At 42.3% G+C, this 21,142-nt stretch overlaps 1 protein-coding gene across 2 annotated transcripts in view; it reads left to right on the top strand.

Annotated features, from left to right (window-relative positions):
- ano1a (anoctamin 1, calcium activated chloride channel a) overlaps window positions 1-21,142 on the top strand; it is a 71,197-nt gene that overhangs the window by 23,129 nt on the left and 26,926 nt on the right. For both annotated transcript variants that reach the window (XM_056412866.1, XM_056412865.1), the window contains exons 4-12: window positions 184-282; window positions 1,976-2,127; window positions 5,415-5,469; window positions 8,612-8,663; window positions 10,406-10,461; window positions 10,666-10,707; window positions 16,375-16,439; window positions 17,028-17,162; window positions 20,250-20,410. In XM_056412866.1, coding sequence (XP_056268841.1) covers window positions 184-282; window positions 1,976-2,127; window positions 5,415-5,469; window positions 8,612-8,663; window positions 10,406-10,461; window positions 10,666-10,707; window positions 16,375-16,439; window positions 17,028-17,162; window positions 20,250-20,410 — 817 coding nt within the window. The remainder of the gene's footprint in view (window positions 1-183; window positions 283-1,975; window positions 2,128-5,414; window positions 5,470-8,611; window positions 8,664-10,405; window positions 10,462-10,665; window positions 10,708-16,374; window positions 16,440-17,027; window positions 17,163-20,249; window positions 20,411-21,142) is intronic.

Here is a 21,142-nt window from a genome sequence, read left to right as displayed (position 1 = left end):
TGTTTGTGCTGAAATGGATGCTGTGGATTTTTTCTGAAAGGAAACCGGTCTCTACCGGACAGTAAAAATATGAATCTAACAGAAGGGCAACTTGCTTGCTCTACGGAACGCAATGTTCTGTTCAAATAAGTATTGTTAGATGTGGATTGTATGTTATAAGTCCAAAACTTTGTGGCATTTCAGAGCAAGATCCCTGGAATCGGCTTTCTGAAGATCCACGCTCCCTGGGACGTTCTGTGTCGAGAGGCTGAGTTCATGAAGCTCAAGATGCCGACAAAGAAGGTACTATCCCCGTTGGTTAATGCTCCATTAGTCACATGCCTCTTTACCATAGCTTTTTCTTTCCCTGGAGCTAACTGAATTGGCTCTTAGAGCTGCATTGCTGAGTGTTATCTGTCATCTGCATCCGGTTAGAAAGATACAACCAACAATGGGACCAATTAGTGGTAATGGCTCATGAGATTTAAAAAAGGAAACCAATAACCATTGAACACCTCACTACAGTGTACCTGATCAGAGGTATTGGATAATAGCAGAAACAAATCAGCTGATCCAGTCACTTAATACCAACCACACTATTTGATTTATACCCTAAAGTCTCTGTGCATTTCTGGAGACAAATACCAATACAATTATGAAATATATTACTAACTCGGCAGACAGGATTTAGATCATGCCATATCATACTGTCTTATTCAGGACTAGCGGGACACATTAAACGGTTAAAAGGCTTTCTTTCAAGTAGATTTGAAGCAGTTCAATTCTATACATGTCAGTTTATTTTGTATAGCCTAAAACCACAAATGAAGTGTTTTCCTCAGAAGGCTTTACAATCTGTACACATACTACATCCCTGTCCCAGGACCTCACATCGGATCAGGAAAAAAAACTTTCAGGAGAGCAACAGAGGAGCATCCCTTTTCCCGGATGGACAGAAGCAATATATGTACAGATGAACGGCTCGACAGAGTAACAACGAGGCAGGAAGCCGGTCCAACAGGCAGGAGGCATCGCAATAGAGGCCGGACCAATGAGGCCAGGCCCTTGAGGCAGGAGGCACAAAGGAGGCAGGGCCATTGGGAAGGAGGCCAGGTCCAGTGGACCCTATGAGGCGAGAAAGCACAAGGACTCCGGGGAAGAAGTAGAGTTAGTAATGTGCAATGAAGAGACTCAAATTCGTCCATCGGGAGAGAGAGAAGAGGAGCTCAGTGTATCCTAAGATGTCCCCCAGCCGCCTAGTGAACCAGTTTTTCAGAGGCAAGATGTGCCTGATTTTTACGTAGATGAAAAAATGCAGTCCTTGAGATTTGCTTCACGTGGGAGTTAAAGGACAAGTCCTGATCGAAGATAACGTCAATACCATCTACAGAAACCACACCATCAGATAATTGATCTCTGAGTTGTTCTGGACCGAGTACAATAACTTCAGTTTTGTCTGAGTTTAACATCAGGAAGTTGCAGGTCATCCATGTTTTCATGTCTTTAAGACATGCTTCTCGTGGTTTCAAGTCAAGCACTCCTTGTGTTCGTGAAGGTGTCCCACAGGGCTAGAGTTTTGGCCCTTTTCTGCTCACTATTTGCTGTACCTAAGCAATATCTCTTCTCTCTATCTGGCCACTGCAAACCTATAGTCTGCTTTTGGTGAATTTCCAATCAGTCTTAGAAAATACAAGCTTGTTTTAAATACTTACAAAACCGACTAGAAAACAGAAGATAATCCTGATTTTTGCCCACATCTAAGCCCTTCAGGGCTCTCTTACAGTGGATAAGCAGACTCTTTTAGACATAGGCTGACGAATTGCCTCTGCTCTATGATCACATCCAAAAACAGTAGTTGTAAGATCAGATCACAGAACATTTTAACTCTTGAAAATAAATGTGGATGTCATTGAAACCAACTGTATAAATATATGATGCAAAGGATGCAATCCTCCAATTCCCAAGTGAACAAAGTGTCTCCTGTCTCCTTTTGCAGGTTTACGAGGTAAAACAAGGCAGTAATCTGGTGGAGAAGATCCGACTGTTCATTCACAAAGTCACAACTCCTCTCCACCCAAAAGTGAACGCCAACCGGCCACAAAGCGTCAAATCCCTCTCTCACCCCTTCTCCAGGGAGAAGCAGCATCTGTGAGTCGACGCTTGCTCTGCTTTCCGGCGTGACGACGGAGAATCAAACTGACTGTAATATTTCTCAGACGTGTAACTATAAATGAGGATACGAAAGTTAAATAAAAATACTTTAATGAGTTCTAATATCAGTCCACAGAGGCTCAGGACATCTATATTTACAGATTTTTACATTTGTATTTCAGTAGACGGTTAACTGAGGTAAACGGTACACATTCATTTATGTAGCTCATGTGAAGCTATGCTTGTGCTAATTTGGTGAGTTTAAGAACATGGATGACTCACAGTGTTACTTAAATAAATACTCTTATTTTAACAATAGGACAAATAACAATGAGAACTTTAATTATTGATGAAACCACAGATAATTATCCCTCAACCCTGGGAGCTTCCCTAGATATGCCACATAAATAATTGTGTATGTTATCCACATAAAAATAAAGTAAAGTTCCCTCCTACCCTAAACCTACACAGACATTCTCGCTTTTCATAAAATCTGATGCTCTGACCTTCTAATAATGAAAAATGAGTTGAAAAGCGTGGTGTGACTCATACAGACATTACAGGGTGCGTTGGTAACAGATGCAGAGGGGCACTGATCAAGTGTCGTGTTGTGACGAGCTGGGAGTTAGAACGGGTTGGACAGGCTCACACATTTAAAAATATCCTCAGAACCAAATTATGTCGTACATTGTAATCAAAATGTAAGGGAAGAGGCAGAATTCATCTAAGTGGTACCATGTTCGAAGTGACTGCTGTTCTGCATGTTCAAGTGAGACAAAATCTCCTCAAAACCACCATAATAATCTCACAGTTTAGTCCGATATTTCGAGATTGGTAAAATATTGAGATCATGGAGGAGAAGTATATTTCCATACTTATTTCCCCTCTAAAGCAAAGTAGCTCCCCCCATTCAGACATGAATTTAACATGATCTAAAGTCACTTTGTATTAAAGTGTGAGCTAAATCACATGATATATAATGTAACACTGAACATAGTGATACACTTTCTGAGACAAAGCAGCTCTGCTAACAGTTATTAATCTACACTCCGAAGTGTAGAAATAACACTTGTAGTGTTATTTATATTTGACACTGGGAATAGTGTTAAACAAAATAACACTTCTCAGTGTAGTGTAGAGTGAAATAATAACTCTTACCAGAGTTGCGTTAACTCAGTGTTACTTTACACTCTAAAGATAAGGGACCATATGTTCACTGCTGAGTGTTGACATTTACTCTTTCAGTGTTAAATTGACACTGCCAATTTTACTGTGCAGTCAGGAAACCATAAAGAAGCTTGATCCTCACTTCCTGCCGGAGCCTTCTCTTCCCTGAGGAAACAAACACATCCAGCCGAATCACAAGTCATTTCTCACTGTATTGGAGGAATTTAAAAAATAGCAAAATTAATTAGACTTAGTAACTGGATTCATTTTGTACAGAAATCATGACTTCAGTGACGCTTGCTGTTCAGTCCCATCGAGAAAAAGTCCTTCCAAAGGCGGTGATCGGAGAAGAAGAATGTCTTTGCATCCACGTCATCCTGCTGGGACGTATGGAGGAGAGTGGGCAGTGGGCAGCTATATTTACATCTCTGACTAACAGCTAGCGGGAGATCTCCATCCACATCGTCTCCATCACTTCATCTCCATCCGTCCCAGAAACACGGCAGGCCTGTTCCCTGAGATTAAGCCGAGTTACAGATGACAGCTTTTGCACATGCTGCTTCTACATTTAGGCTAGTCTTGAATTTAAGGCAGCGAGGAACACAAATACCAACAAGCACCACCAGCTACCCAAGTAGGCCGACAACCGGACTGACGGCAGCGGCCCACTCAGTACTGTGATGAGTTGCTTTTCAGTGCACACGCACTTCCAAGCGCTCTTCTTCTCAGAGTTACGTCCATGTTGTTCACTGAGTGACTGGTGGTTTTAGCTCATGCACAAAAGTGGATGACTAGAACAACGAGGAAGCTAAGCTAAGATAGGCGCTAAATTAGGACCCTTGTTTAATAATGTAGGAACAACAGGTCACCTGCTAACGCTAACATTGTTTCAAAGACTGTACGAATGGGAAATATTCTGTATTTCCTTCACAGATTGTTTCCCCCCTAAAACGGTGAACTATCTGAGGTTTACCTAGACCATAATTTAGGATTGCATTAATGTGATGTTTTTATTCATTTAAATATAACGTTACGTAATGGTGCAGATTTTAAGTGAAATTTGAGTGTGATATAATATTATTTATATTTAAATAAAATAATCAAATCAAATATTTTATTTTTTTGAGAATGAAAAAAGAATTGCATGCAACATTACAGAAATCACTAGTCATTCAAAGTGTTTCAGGTTTTTAAGCACATTTTATAATTTATAAAAATTGAATTTTCAATATATTAAATTACATATTAAATTATATATTAAATGATATATTATCACATATTTTATTAAATAATAATACGATCATTTTACACATTTCTTTCTGTAAAGTAGGGTGAGACCATGGAGTTGTTGTCTTCAACATCACTAGCAGAACAAGTCTCTGATAAGACTACCCTTGTGTCATCACTGCTCTTTAAAACGCATTTATAAAAACAAACATTTCCAGCTCCATCATGAACACAGCGTAGGCTGAACGAGGACGACCACAGAGTAGTTAAGGAGAGGAGTGACCATTCAAACAGTCCTGAGGAGGGGAGAGCGTCGTTAGAGGTCATCGATCTCACAGGGGACGTGTGTCACGAGAAGCTCACTTCAGGAGCCATCAAATGGAGCCTGACTTAAGAACGTAATTCATAACCAAGTCCAATTGGCTGAGGGTGAGGAAGAGTCTTTGTCGACTTCAAGCAAAAACAAACACACATCGCTCCACATACAGTATATCCCGAATGGCAGAGTTGACTGCTTAAGTATTTACCTTCTTGCATGTCATTCTTTCATGCATGTGAAATTGCCGCCTGCAGCCGGCACTTAAACATAATGATGTAGCCTTCATGTCCTTGTACTTACGCATCAACACAGATCATGTGACTTATTGTACATTTGGTCCTATTTGTGGAGGTCTTTTTTAAATCTTTAAACTCTGTGCGAGGTGGACAGCAAAAAAATCGTCAGCATTATAATAATATTAGTCTGCGCTATAGTATGAATGTTGTTGATCTCAGCTCTCCTCACTTTCTCTTTCTAACACCGACTATAAAAGTAAAGAAAAGCGTGTTTCACAAACAGGTTGCACCTTATCTGCAACTAAAACTATCCCTATTATGCTCTTTGTTTCCAGATTTGATCTTTCTGACAGAGACCAGTTCTTCGACAGCAAGACCAGGAACTCAATAGTAAGTATTAGTTGTAGCAGAGGACACGTTCTCACTCCCTACTCACATGTTGTGCTTTTGAATGCAGTTTGGTCAGTGGCCCTGCGCTTCAATGTGAGCCTCGATGAGGCTCTCTTCAGTGTCCACTCTTTCCATGTGTACACTCAATTTTCTAAATGAACTTCAGTGTTTACAGGAAACAGCTTGGTTAAGTTTAGGCAACACAACTACTGGGTTAGGTTTCAGAAAGGGTCGAGGTTAATGTTAAAATAAGTATGTGTGTTACGTATGCTAAGCACTTTACATAACGTGTTACGTACAGAACGTATGCCGTGAGGTCATGTGTTCTTGACTGCAATCACACACCTAACTTTAAATAAGTAAATGTTGACCTTTGATTTCCCACAGAACAGGGCCCTATTTCTCGTCCGTGGTTCAACTAAGTCGATCAAATGTTCTATTATCCAGCTTAAATGTACCCGATGATTGAAATCAGAAATCTTGATTTCTCAAAGGCTGATCCATACTCAAACTATCTTGTTAATTCAAACTCGAAGTCAGGATAGTTGCGCGTGCCCATCCGACTTCAAAAAGGGGAAGCGTCAATCAACAAAACCATGCTTTTCTAACCGCACAATCGCAAATAAACTCAAAGGAAAAACCTCTATTTTACTCCACTGATGAGCAGGAGATGATCATGAATGCATATGAGGAGTTCCAGAGCATAATCATGAACATCTAACACCGCCATCACTGCGAGGGCTGGACAAGAAGCATGGAGACATATCGCAGACAAGTTAAATGCGTAATGCTGCGTTCACACCAATATTCACAACACTTTACTCGCGTCAGTTTATCGCCCGATTATTTGTGGTTTATTCGCTACATTCTCACTGGAGAAGGGGCGTGGCTTATCTCTGTGGCTTATCTCCATTGAAACAGTTATAATTTCCACCATGGAAGAATTAACCACAATTTCTGCTTCATACTTGATGTGGAAATCCCACAAACATCGGAACATCAAACGCCCTTGTGTCTGGGTTCATAACAATATTTTTTTATATATATATAGGGCGTATTCACGTGACGTCAGAATCTCAATCGCGCCATCTTGGGGTCCCACTTATTAAATGTCAGAAGAAGTTGACCAACCTCATGTCCTTCTGCATTACCAAAGAAAGATTTCAACGGTTGGAATTGAATATTTGCAACGCTTTTACCTGATTTTCAACACTTTGTGGTTAATTCGCTAGTTACCCCTAGTTACCAGCACATAGCCCGGTCACATACCTGTAAAACAGTTTTCATTTCCGCTACCGACCATGGGACATCAACAACTATTTCTGCGTTATACTTGTTGTGGAAATACCACAAATGTCGGAACATCATGTCTGGGTTCATATATGATCCGTAGTCGCACAGCTCCGCCTCCAGGACGAGTGTCTGATGAAGCCGCAGCGCCCTTCAGGACCAGCAGTGACTGTTTGGTGGCCGTGCTGATGCTGTTCCCATGGAGACAGTGTTTTATTTTACCTTGAAATGAATCACAGAGTAAAGGCAGACATCGCCCGATGGAGTTGCCATGTTCATGGCTTCCTCCCAAGTTTCCATCCACAGTTCCTTTTGCGCAAGTGAAGACATTGATTTTCGCTGAAAAAGCAAAAGAGATTATTGACGAGAGTGTGTCAATGGAAACGTGCCCACAACCCGATGTGTCAACAGAAACACATGAGAACAGTCCTAACGCTCATACGCCGAGTGAAGCCGAAGTAGATGCATGACAAGTTGAAGTAATAGCCTGTCTTGTTGAGCTGAAAAACCCATATTCTGAATCATTAGTCCCACATCCAACAATGAGGCACAGTATAATCACAAGACACACCGCTTTGAACTGAAATCGTGTCTCTTTCAGGATATAATAGTCATTTCTCAGGGAAGAGCGGCATACAAACAAGCAAAACAATGCCGTGGTGGGACCCCAAGATGGCCGCCAGAGTTTGTTGTGGTCACGTGAGTGAATACGCTCTATACATAAACATACATGTATATATAATATATATATATATCTATATATATATATACACACATATACATATATATGCATATAATATATATATATGTATATATATATATATATATATATACACATAATATCACCCGTAGGCTCACACAGCTCGGTAACTTTCACCGACTACGTCTGAATAACTGGATAACAATGTGCTTTATTCTCATCCATTCGTCCGTGCATTGACTTTTATGTAATCTACTCGTGACGCTTTTGGTGTGAACACAGCATAAGTGTTGTAAAAATGTATGTGTAAATTTAAGTCCGGGGGAGTGGCCAGCTTATCCAGCTCGAGTGAATGAACCTGCGCTGGAGCAGTTTCAAATTTGTGGAAGTGTTGCTATGGTGATTTTGCCAAACTTGCTTTCTGGAAACGAAAAGCCTGACTTATGTAATCTTATCCTGAACATTATCCAGCTAACTACGTGAGCCAGGTCCAAGCCATAGGGCCCAGGTGTCTCGTGGGTGAAAGTCATGTGTCTGTGCTATGTTGACTCCCTCCTTTACGCCCACCATTACTGCAGCAGGGTAGAGTGCCACAGACCAACTGAGGACTGAGGAGCGAGAGCGGCTGGTTTGGAAGGTGGCTCGTTTACAAACGGTGTTTAATTCAGCGCAGTGACAGCATGTGTCTGACATGTTACATTCACTGTTGTAAATTCCCCTCCTTTAATATAGACAAATGCGCTTTTATATTTAGACCCTGTCATCCCCGATACGCACTCCCCTCCAATAAGACCCCTTGCTTCTGAGGGCCTCCCATGAAAAACAAATTAATTTTGTGAATCTGTGTCGTACATGTGCTGCTGCATTGGCATACGCATACGCCTACACAGCTCCTCCAGGAGCTTGACTAATGACGGGTAATGTGATTGGCGTCTCATTACTGGATGGAGCTCCTCAATCAGTGCATTCGGTGGCTCCCAGCTGAGTCTCAGGCCCCATCAATAAAACTCTTAGCCTCTCTGAGGATGAACAGAACAGAACTATGCGGTCGGCCTGCTGTGTTTCCCTTTCTTAACAACTTGTCTGAGCTGTTAAACAAGTAAAACATCCATTCCAATGATTTTAAGACTGATCACTTTGTTGTATCATCAGGTCTACGAGGTACTGAAGAGGACGCGATGCACCAGGGCCAAATACTCCATGGGTAAGACCTCTGCCTGTAACTCTAATACAAGAGAAAAATCAATATGCAATTAATGTAGGTGTTGTGTTCAATGTTATAGAGTATGATTACCACCTCAGGAGGTAAGATTACTCTTCTTTGACCAACACGTCTACAAAACTCTTGGATTCTCTTTCAAAGAGAAATCAGCTGCTATCAGTGTGTATTCACAGTTGTTTCAAAGCGTTACACCCAAACATTCAGTTTGGTTTTGGCAACCAGACATGTCTTCTAATAAGATGCATCAGGACATTGATTTTGTAATTTTTTCCGCAGCTGGAGCTGGATATTTTGCTTAATTGATAAACGCTGCTATACTGCCCACCAGGCACGTGCACAGACATTTTGGGGGCTAGGTGCTCAAACCCCAAAAAAGGGCACCCAATGCCCCAAAAAAATTCTGACAGAGTTGAAGCATTAGCATCAATACACTGATGATGCAATACATCCTCGACCTGCGTTTCCTCTGGGCAGCATCAGACCGCTAGCTTACATTTTCTTTATGAATAAAGATGAATTATTATATAGCAACAACAGTACAAGCGTTCTGATTGGCGAATGGGTCGTCATGCCAGCCACGTATTGCCCTCCTCGCTGGTCTGATACGGATCCGTATTGCCCTCTGACTTCATTTTCAAAATGAGCAATATTGATAGACATCAACAGCCAAGAGCAGTGGTCCTCAAACTAAGGCCCGGCCCTCTGAACAATACCAGAGAGGCCTATTGATTTTTTTTTCAGTCTAGCCACGCAAATCCTAGACTAGCCAGTGAAATAGAACGGAATAAGAACTCTCTCTCTCTCTCTTTTCTCTCTCTTCTCTCTCTCTCTCTCTCTCTCTCTCTCTCTCCCTCTCTCTCTATTCTCTAAACATAACTAAGTCAGTAAACAGCTGGACGAGGCTTTGAAATCACGGATTTCGTGAGTTTTTGTTTATTTATTTTTTTAGGAAACGTCGGACCAGTTGTGACGTCATGTTTTCAGCAGCGCTAAGGTTGTGGTTGATTTATCACAAAACAACGTCAGGGGACAAACGCCGTCATGACCTGTGTGTCTAGTGCTGCGGGTCAGAGGAGAAGGAGGTGCACCCGTTTCGTGGCGCGAGGATCACTGCACGGAGGAGGAAGTGGAGGAGAAGGAGGGGGGGGGGGGGCGACGCGGAGCATGTCGGGGCGAAATTCTCACAATAACTCAAAGAAATGCCCCGTCGGAGAACACATTTGGGGGGACTTGATGACCGAGAGTAACTTTTATTCTTAAATACGGATGAATGAAAAAAATGTGTCTCCAGCCAAAAGGGCACTTTTCTCATCCAGGGCAAAGGGGCTGGTGCTTGAGCACCACTAGGGCTCTACCTGCTGCCCACATTAACACATTTAGAACATTATGTAATTCACGCTGCTGGTGTTCCAGAAGAGAGAGAAAACAACCAGAGGACGAAGTGTTTTGAGGCAGATCTTCTAACATTTCTGACCAATGAGACGAACTAACCAAGTCCTATCGTATCATTATCACTACCAATAGGAAGGATGGCCAGAGCTATACACAATTTAAAAACTAAGCCGGAATGAGCCTTACGGTCAGCTTCCTGCATTTCTGTAATTGTGTATTACCCCTCTCCCCTCTCTTTCCGGCTGAGACTCTTCGAGCTCTTCAGTTTCAGTTCTGCACTGCTGTTGCGTCTCCTCCTGCAATATAATCCTATTAAATGTGCCTTCTCACAGGGATCACCAGTCTGCTCGCCAACAGCGTCTACACGTCTGCTTATTCACTGCACGATGTGAGTATCACCATCACACTTCCCCTGCCGGCCTGGGAACAGTTGATGAATTGCTGCTATATGTACCGAGAGAATGATTCCAAATGTGAAATTTTAATGTGAAAATCACCCAACCTTCTCCTGCTCAGCAACTTGTAATTTAATGTTAAATTAAAGTCATTATTCATGATATGCCCGATGAACAAAGTGTATTCGTCGTTACAGGGAGACATCGAGGGGGTGAACGCAGAACCCAACGACAGGAAGGTAAGTCGATCAATTCCACCAGTCAATAAATTGAGTCAGCTGTCACCACAGCAGCACTTCTGGTCAATGAACAGATACTCATCAGCCCAAAGAAAACACAGACGGACACAACACTGTGACACTAGACGGTGCCTTTATGTTCAATAAACCAGCCCAAATTCACTTAGACTGCGCAGACACGCCAACCTCGGCTAGCAACCAGGTGTGGTGTCCTCTGATTGGTGCGTTTCAGCCAATGAGATGTTTCATCCTGCCCAGGGGTTTGGATAGCGGACTTTGTCAGATTTGTCAAATGAGGTCACAGAGAATTATTACACCAATGACATGAAAAACAGAGCATTTCATGTGTACCAGATATGAGCAACAATCAGGACATTATTTGAATTTTAAAAAGTCGTTTCTCCACCAATTAGGTCCATTTCACGTTGTCAGTCTAGTCGGTGTCTCAAGACTAACATGAATCCTTCTATTCCACTATCATCTCCGTTTGTGTCATGCTTAGGGTACACTGGAAATTATTTGTCATCCCTTTATATTAATATTTTGGCATCTTTAAATCGGGAAATCAACATTTAAAATTCACAATATTACATTTCATTTGTCATTCCATTATTAATTGTTGCTACACGATTTCAGATTTAAGAAGCAGTCATGCACATTGTTGCTTGTTTCTAACTAATTTTATAGTTTAAAAAAATAATATATACAGTATATACACTTTGTCAATTTGCCTTTGCTCTCCTATTTGAAAATTATGTTATTACTTTTGAACTCATGCATATAAATCTACTTTTTAAAAGTAGTTGCGAAAGCAAATTGCACTCTACACCTGTTTGTATGTGAAGCTTATTAATTTTTCAGGCTGGATCTTGATGGGTCATACATTTCCACCTCCATTGTAGACATTCGTACAATTGAACTCCAGTAGAAACGCTGTACGCTGTTCAAACAGTGTGCGGACAAATAGTTTGCGAGTTGACTAACTAAACATCTATCGTTTAACCCAGGGGTTCCCAAACTTTTTAGGCCACGCACCCCCTTCTGCATCCCGACCGGGTTCACGCACCCCCAATCCCCCACACTTTTTCTTTTTTTTTGCTCCGAGAAGAGTTGTTGACGGGGGGGGGGGGTGATAGTGTGCTCACCTGTGTGCGCGGATGTGTCAGCGCGTAACACGGCAGAGCGATGCGCGTTATAGCTTAGCCAGAAGAGTGATGGCGGACAGCAGCACAAACACTCTACACCGTGCGTTCACGGGCGTCGAACCGGATTCTCACGCAATCCACGCACGTCGCGTGACGCGGCAAAAAAAACGGTGTTCACACCAGACGCGTCAGACGCGTCAAGGGTCGCGTCATGGTCGAGTCGACGACGAGGACGCAACCACCCACTTTACCACTACTTACAGCACACGGCTGCCACTCACTGCGCTTCTGCTCTCTCTTCTCTCTCTCTCTCGTGTCTCTCTCACTTTTCCTTTTACGGCTCTTTCAGATCTCCTGCTCTCACACACATATGCCGGGTGTATTTGGATAATAAGTACAACAAATAAAAGAACAAAATAAAAAAAAATACATAAATTAAAAACTTACAGTAGTGCTTCTCCTTTCTCCGACCTTGTTCCTTTATCTTTATTTATCTTTATAGCTCATAAAAAAGTTGTGCCCGTAAGTTAGGTCAATGCCCACACACACAATAATTTTCTTTTTTTTTTTTTTTTTTCGCGGAGACGGGCAGACTCAACGGAGCTGCTCTGCTGATTGGCTGACGACGCTATGACTCACGTCTTTGCTGCCGCGTTTGGGAAATTTCAACGCGCGCGCGCGTCCGCGCGTGTGTGTCGCTGTTCGTCCCTGTTCGCCCCAACGAAACCCTCTGTCTGCTGCTGCTGCTCACGTGTCTCGGCGCGCTCGCGCTGGAAAATACGCGCTTACGCAGCTGACAGCTGCTTTGCATTGACTTAACATGTCTCGCGCGCGTCAAAATTTTGCGCGTCCGGTGTGAACACACACTAGGGTTCATTGACGAATCAATAATACCCTCTCCCGCCTTTGGGTCATTTTGACCCGATTCAATGTTTCACCCTCCTGTTACCTTTATATTTACTAACATATTTTACCCTTTGGGTTCAATTTGACGCCAGCAATTAAAACCTCCAGAAAATTATTAGAATTAATATTGTTTTCCAAGTTTAAGTGTGAGGCACTTTATGTTTGTTTGTTGACTACCGAAAGAACACCGACATTAAACATTGAATGGGGTCAAATTAATCCTAAGGCGGGGGGAGGGTGTAATATTGATTCGGGTCAAAATGACCCTAAGGCAACACAAGGGTTAAGCAGCTAGCCTCAACAGCTAAACCCAGAGGGTGAATGTCTGTGTTGATCCACGCCTTTAAAATGATTTACATAATAGTTGCCGGAGTCAACGCAGGTGAGCGCAAAGATACCAGAGCCCAAAAAAAAATGCCGAAGGTACACACAAAATGAAAAGTATCCACATGTAATGCCAAATTAGTAGACCTCTTGTTCTCTCCTACAACCTGAATGCAACACAGTGGTACAATATCAATAAGCAGACAAGAAACATGCCATTGGGACCGTTATGCCATTAGGGAGCTTTTTCTTTTGTTTAAATGAAGAACATGTGCGAGACAGACTATCGGGCTAATGCGACAGCTTAGTGCATCTCTGAGCTTTTACCTCCTACTGTACAAGAATAAAATTAACCAGGCGACTGTAAAGAAAACAAGAGCTCACATGGAGTTTGAAGTCATCTCCTCCCCTGCTACCGCGCTCCATAATTATACTGTGGGCTGTGTGTCACTAAGGCAACAGCCTAATAATTCCCCCTCTGTTGTTCTCAAGCATCAGGAAAAGCTTTGGCTCTGTGCTTTTAAGTGCCTCCATATATATATATACACTGCCGTTCAAAAGTTTGGGATCACCCAGACAATTTCGTGTCTTCTATGAAAAATCACACTTTTATTTATCAAATGAATATAAAATATAGTCAAGACATTGACAAGGTTAGAAATAATGATTTTGTTCTTCAAGCTCAAAGGAAGGCCAGTTGTATAGCTTATATCACCAGCATAACTGTTTTCAGCTGTGCTAACATAATTGCACAAGGGTTTTCTAATCAGACATTAGTCTTCTAAGGCGATTAGCAAACACAATGTACCATTAGAACACTGGAGTGATCGTTGCTGTAAATGGGCCTCTATACACCTATGGAGATATTTCATTAGAAACCAGACGTTTCCACCTAGAATAGTCATTTACCACATTAACAATGTAGAGAGTGTATTTCTGATTAATTTAATGTTATCTTTATTGAAAAAACAGTGCTTTTCTTTGAAAAATAAAGTCATTTCTAAGTGATCCCAAACTTTTGAACGGTAGTGTATATATATATATATATATATATATATATATATATATATATACTGTATATCACAATGCCACGTAGACAAGATTAAGGAATAGGGATTTTCTTCGGCAGTCGGAATGAGAAGGTTGTCTTCGATGCCGGCCTCCTGTGATTAAAAGCCTCGTTGCCTCGCTGCCTTGCCTGTGAACAGAGTGTGATCTTGTGTGTAAAAAAACAAACACATTTCATGATGATTAATGTGCTCTTTGCCTACGAGCGGTATATGATCAGCACATACACAGTCACCTGTTTGATGATCATTGTAAAGACCGGATCATACAGCAGGCATTTGTAAAAAACACATACACACTCACACACACTCACACCTACACACACATACACACAAACACACACTCACACACCTACACACACATACACACACGTACACACACATACACACAGGTATCGGTGTTGTTTTGGTTAGCACACTTTCGCAGTCTTACATTTTCCATATAACATCCTAATCATATGACTACAATTAACACCGCAATGAAAGATATGGATGAACACCCCAAACTGTAAACTGTACTGAAACAGTGAATGGGTAAAAATGCAGCTTAAAATGTACAATTTGCTGAAGAATGGGCTGCAGGTGGAAATGAGATGAGATGAAATCAGTACTAAATGTCACCCGTCCATGCTGCAGACAGCCTGAGGGGGCAATGTGCACACTAATAGAATACGAAGCATTAATTCAGAGAACATCTGTCTTTTTGGACTTTTATTGCATTAAATAAGGTTGACGTTTGAAAATGTGCATCTTCCAGAGGGCTAGCTAGAGAGGTACTGAATGAAGATTGAATGACAAGGAATCAACAATCTGCATTAATAAGAAAGTGACTCGGTGTAAGTCCCTGCGTCTCCCGACAGAACACAGCGCCGCAGTAGAACTTCAGGCTGCACGCACCTTTGCTTTTTGCTCTGCGCACACAGAGTGTAAGCTCAGATTTGGAGGGTCCTTGTCAGTAACAGGCCCAGACTGCCAACCCTCGGCTACTTTGGAGACAAAACCAAAATAAACGAGGACCTTTTAGTAACACCTTGTACCGCCGTGTTTTAAAGTCAAAACATGGGCCTGCTTCCTAAAATGCATTACGGCTGGCAGCTCAGCTGATACTACTAATAATGGCTGCATTCCTATAGGCTTCCTGAGCCACTGGTAGAAGTCATAACTTCCTCAAGTAAAAAAATATCTGCAGTCAAAAAAGGTCAATGGAGGTGAAGAGGACAACGTTGAACATTAAAATTGTCAGCAGTGGTTTGTTTCACATTAAAACCTGACTTTAAAGTTAATGGTGATTTGTGGTCCAGCCTTCAGGTTAGTCTGTGATTGCATTGAGTTCTCGTCACCCGGCACCTCCTTTGGGGTGCGTTGTGGTCTCCCTGTACACCACAACCGTTGCACTGCAAGCCCGAGACAGCAAACCCATGAATACGCTGCATCAGTGGATTCAGAATACATTATGAATAATTGAATTGCAAGAATCTTTGCATATGTAAATGGAATGCATCTGTGACTTGGCTGTGATTCACCGTGATGAATAATAAATTGTCAAAAAAAGCCAGTGGAGAAATTAATATCTGATGACCACCATAAAAAAAGAAAAAAGTGAAAACCAATGGTCATGTGAGACTTTTTAATTACTACTGCACCTGTTTTTATTTGTATTAAAAGTCTATTAATTACTTTTATACTTCTTGCACTTTTCACATTATTAGTCTTTCTTTTTTTTTGCAGCTCGAAGGCAAACGTAAACGAGTTTCTGTGGGAGTACGGATGATTAACACTGGAGCTGAAACAATTAGTCAACTGATCCGCTTGTTGATCTCAACTCAAAATATTCTGCAACAATTCTTATCATCGACTCATTATTTTGAGAATTCTTCAAAGGACAAATGGAAAAAGTTCACTGGTTCAAACCTCTCTGTACTATTAATATGTTCTGCTTTAGTTAGACAGCTGGAAACCATAAGCATCAGCTCTGGGAACATTTTATAGACACAAATAATCAGTTTATTAGGAAAATAATCGTTAGCTACTACCCTACTTAGCTTCCTTTTTTAATGGCAAAGCAGAAGGATTAATCTATTGAGAGAATCAGAGATCATACATATACACACTCTATCAAACTAACATGTTAACATGTAATTGTATCGATCTGCTGGAACAGATGCTTCCCTGCAGACACTGGCCTGCCTCTGTGTGTAATTACTGACTCGCGCTTCTCTTCACAGCTGCTGTACGAGCAGTGGGCCAGCTACAGCGTCTTCTACAAGTACCAGCCCATTGGACTCATCAGGTCAGAACCGTAGCACCGCTCTTGTCCCTCCCATCAGGGGAATTGCAGTCACATGACGTCTGCTGCGGCTGATGCTCTCACAGCCGCATTAAAGTGCCTCGACCGGGCTGCAGGCGAGAGAGACCGATGAAGACTCTCACAAGCTGATGGAGCCACTGGAGCTCGATATACAGTCATGTGGCGGAGCTGAATGTGGCCCGGGGAACCGACTGGGAATGTGAGCTGAATCTAACTGGGGTCTCGTATCTAAACACTCAGGAAATGTAGCGCTGATGGCGCTCGACCAATATCAACAATCATGTGGCTTTTGATATTGATTTCACGTTGAACATTCGGCCTGCCCGATCAAATCGACCGTGATCTCATGTGTTAAAGTCGAGGTGGAAAGAAAATTGACGACCTGACCCTCCTGAAACACATCGGTGAACGCACGTTGTTTTGTTTTTTTGTGAAGAAATCCTCACAGAGGCTCTAATTTTTGTATTATTAGGACTTTAAGTGTCATTTGAAATCAGTGATGTACTGATGTTGGAAATCTTTTTTACACCATTGACATCTATCTCTTTCTCTTTCTCTCTCTCTCTCCAGGAAGTACTTTGGGGAGAAGGTTGGACTATATTTTGCCTGGTTAGGAGTCTACACACAGATGCTGATCCCCGCAGCCATCGTTGGAGTCATCGTATTCCTCTACGGATGTGCCACTGTCGATGATAACATACCGAGGTACAAAACACACACAATCATTTTCCCTATAAACATCTGTTCCGCCTCTTCCTACTGAAACTCCCCTTCATTTTGGCCTCATACCTTTGCAGCTGCATCATTATTTGTTAGCTATACAACTAGCCAGCAAGACAAACACAACCGCTGGTAAATGGTACAATAACTCACCTGCAGATCTGAACCACTTCCCCTGAGCGGCGCCACCATGAAAATAGAAGCTTTTCATGATCAGCAGACAGAATTCAATGGAAGTTCATATTGATTTTTCTATCTGCTGCTGAATTTGAAACAGCAGTGTTTCCATAGATGGAAGAGAAGAATTTAGCAGTTTCCATCTTGGATTACGGCCGGCGGCCATGTTGTATATTTTGCAACCGATGATCAGAAGTTACCATCGTTGGAATGTGGAGGAGTAACGTGTACGTTTTTGGTGGCGGCAGCGACCTGTCAATCACAGTAGTCCCGCCTTGAAACATACTTCTCTTCATGGTCTGTTTGACACAAATTATGGTGCATTTTGAGTCTAAATGTACCATAATTTACTCAATGAAAGTCATGCAGTATTGAAGAAGACTTGAAACTAGAGATTGAGACCATAAACTCATGTTTACAAAGTTTACTGCAGGAATAAATCAAGTGAAAAATAGAGTCATTTATCATAGACTTCTATACAATCTGACTTATTTTTGTAACTCCTGCTGGTCAGTAGAGAGAATGTATTATTTATAAGACACTTCCGCATTGGCTTCCCTCGCCAGAACTGGAGGTTTCCGCCTAATTTTCACCTGATTCCAGCCCAAATTAAACTGTGACAAGAGTTTAATGTATAAAGTGTGGTCTTGTTTACTGTTAATTAATTCATGATGATTCTTAAAACCAGTTGAATCATATGGAAAACAGGATGACTTTGCTTAAACACTGTGGTAGTCTTTCAACAGCAGAAACAAATGGCATGTCTAGATGCAGATATGTTGCAGCCTGATGGTAAACACCAGCTTAGACCACACCCTGACTCCAACCCATTCAACGCTAAAGCTTTAAGTTTATTGTGACACCAGCTCATTTCAGACTTAATGTGTACAGAGCATTAGTGTTTGGCAATAGGATATTTTTCATCTGCAATAATACCTTCATTATGACCCATAACCCTGGAGTGGGACTTACTCAATACACCTCACACAATACACAGAGTTGACTCCCGAACAACGTGGTCATGCTGCACATTAAACACAGCAGATGACTGCTTTCATGCCACTTGGCACTAACTATCCTATAATTAGGCATGGGACGATATGAAAATTTCATTTCACAATTATTCTGATAATTTACAATATTATCCCGATAATCATCAAAATACTTACTACATACATAAAAAAAATACATAAACGGCGGTGGGGCCTTTCTGTATGGAGTCTGCATGTTCTCCCAATACCAGCGTGGGATTCCTCCCCCACTCCAAAGACATGCAGGCCAGGTGAACTGGCCCGTAGGTGGGAATGTGAGTGTGAATATCTGTCTGTCTCTATGTCTCCGCCCTGTCTGTGATTGACTGGCGACCCGCCCTGGGGGTCGCCAGTCAATCACAGACAGGGTGCTTTAAATATAGAATGTGGTGCAATGCTTGCTCAAAAACATCTTCACCACATCCAGCGGCCCTGTGGTGTTGCTGCCTCACGGGAATAACTTCACACTCAACGCCACGCTTCCTCGGGTCCTCAGCAATACACCTACCATGACACCCAAGTCACAGCTCCTCACTCAGTGCGGTATTGCTGATTCTTGCTTTAGTCGGACTATTCTATCTTTGGGGATCAGCTGTTATACATGGCAGTGAGTAATGTAATCATGAATCATTGGCGAAAAGTACGTCGATAGGCGGGTTTAGCTGTTTCATTCTCGGATGATACAGCCAGCCATTTTTGACCTCTTCCTACCACCAACAACAACACACAATCGAGAAAGAAAGACAGAGAAGAGCAAGGCGAAGCTACATCCTATTTTTATTTTCCATGGTGTTAATGGGAGTAATGCGAATGCAAATGGCGCTATTGGCTGAGTTGATAAGAGAGAAGGAAGAGTCGCCGAAGGTACACGGAGAATTTAATTTTTTTGACTCCGGGTCGACCCGGGTCCCGGGAGGAGGAGGAGGGAGGGAGGGGAGGAGAGCATGCGCAATAAAGTCCAAGTCAATTTCGAGTTTCAGAGAGTACATGTCGCGAGAGTCGAATATCAAACGGATCGGGCCGACCCCAGGGGGGTGTTAATCGGACGGACCGACCGATATCCCGACTAAGGTGTTTACATGAAACGGATAATTCGATTTCAGTCCGACTAAGCCAATAATTCGATTGCATGTAACCGCACTGACTGACTGTCAGAAACACGGCTGAAATACTCTGTGGTTGAGGAAATAAAACCAGGGAAGAGGTTACCGTTCTAGTAGGTAAGGTAGACAACCTGTTCTCCCAACTGAAAGGGATATATGGATTTATTATGCTGAGAAATATTAAATTATGTAACTAGTCTGTTGACTGAATTCCCAACATTTACTAAGGGAATTCTCTGATAATTGTTGTATCACTCTGTAAATCAGAAACTTTGTACATTTTGCCATGTTTTGAGGGATTAAATGTTGTATACATACATGATATCTGAACAAAAGAAAACATCAGAACATGGATACACATGTAGTGTAGAGCTGCTAATGGAGTGTGGATTTCTGGCTCAGATTCTGAGAACAAACCTATTGTGAGAAAACGACCTAATATAAATAGTGTAAAGCAAATATATAATTGAAATACCAATGAAACAGTTGTTTACTTCCAATTAAAAAAGTGTTTTTTATTACACATTGTTTAAATATATGGGGCATTATTTAAATATTGAAACCCATTGGCTCACCAGCAAAACGCCTGTGAAGTAGATGTGATGAATGCCTGTTGAGATATGCATAAGTAACATGTTTCTAATGTTGTTGTTGTTTGCCATGTAATCTAAATCCAAACCCCTCGTTTCTGATCCCTCTCCATCCTCATGGATTTTTTTTCTTTCCCTGTCCTCCGCCCCTTTCAATAATTCCTCTGCTAGTATGGAGATCTGTGATCCCAGGAACAACATCACCATGTGTCCGCTGTGCGACCGCGCCTGCAGCTACTGGAAGCTGGTGACGGCGTGCGGGACGGCGCGAGCCAGCCACCTGTTTGACAACCCGGCCACCGTCTTCTTCTCCATCTTTATGGCTCTCTGGGGTGAGATAAAGGGAAAAAAACTGACAACAAAACATATGATGGGCGCTGGATCAAAGGGATGAGGTTGTCAGAGCAGAACTAAAACACATAGATCAGCACACCAAGGAGATCCCTTTAGGAGGATTCGTATGGCTGTGTAGCGTTTGGAGCACCAGGCTCTTCTTCAGACGTTTGGGGCGAGGACACATTCACATTCCAATCATGTGGAAAGCAACCAAGCAGCAAGCCCAGGCACGTGCACAGATAGAGCCCTAGTGGTGCTCAAGCACCAGCCCTTTTGCCCTGGATGAGAAAAGTGCCCTTTTTGCTGGAGCCCACTTTTTTTCATTCATCAGTATTTAAGAATTAAAATGAGTCTCTCTGTCATCAAGTCCCCCCAAATGTGTTTTAATATCCGACGGGGCATTTATTTGAGTTCTTGTGAGAATTTCGCCCCGACATGCTCCGCGACGCTCACCAGCCCCCCCCGCCCCTCTTCCCCCCGCCGTGCCCCTCCCTCCTCCTCCTCCTCCACTTCCTCCTCCGCGCAGTGCTCCTCGCGCTACTAAACGGGTGCACCTCCTTCTCCTCTGACCCGCAGCACCAGACACACAGGTCCTGACGGTGTTTGTTCCCTGACGTTGTTTTGTGATAAATCAACCACAACATTAGCGCTGCTGAAAACATGACGTCACAACTGGTCCGACGTTTCCTAAAAAAATAAACAAACAAAAACTCACGAAATCCGTGATT

The sequence above is a fragment of the Pseudoliparis swirei genome, chromosome 4 (genome assembly GCF_029220125.1).
Source record: "Pseudoliparis swirei isolate HS2019 ecotype Mariana Trench chromosome 4, NWPU_hadal_v1, whole genome shotgun sequence".
In the NCBI taxonomy this organism is placed as follows: domain Eukaryota; kingdom Metazoa; phylum Chordata; class Actinopteri; order Perciformes; family Liparidae; genus Pseudoliparis; species Pseudoliparis swirei.
Note: the sequence above shows the minus strand (reverse complement) of the source record. Positions and strands in the feature narration are given on the sequence as shown.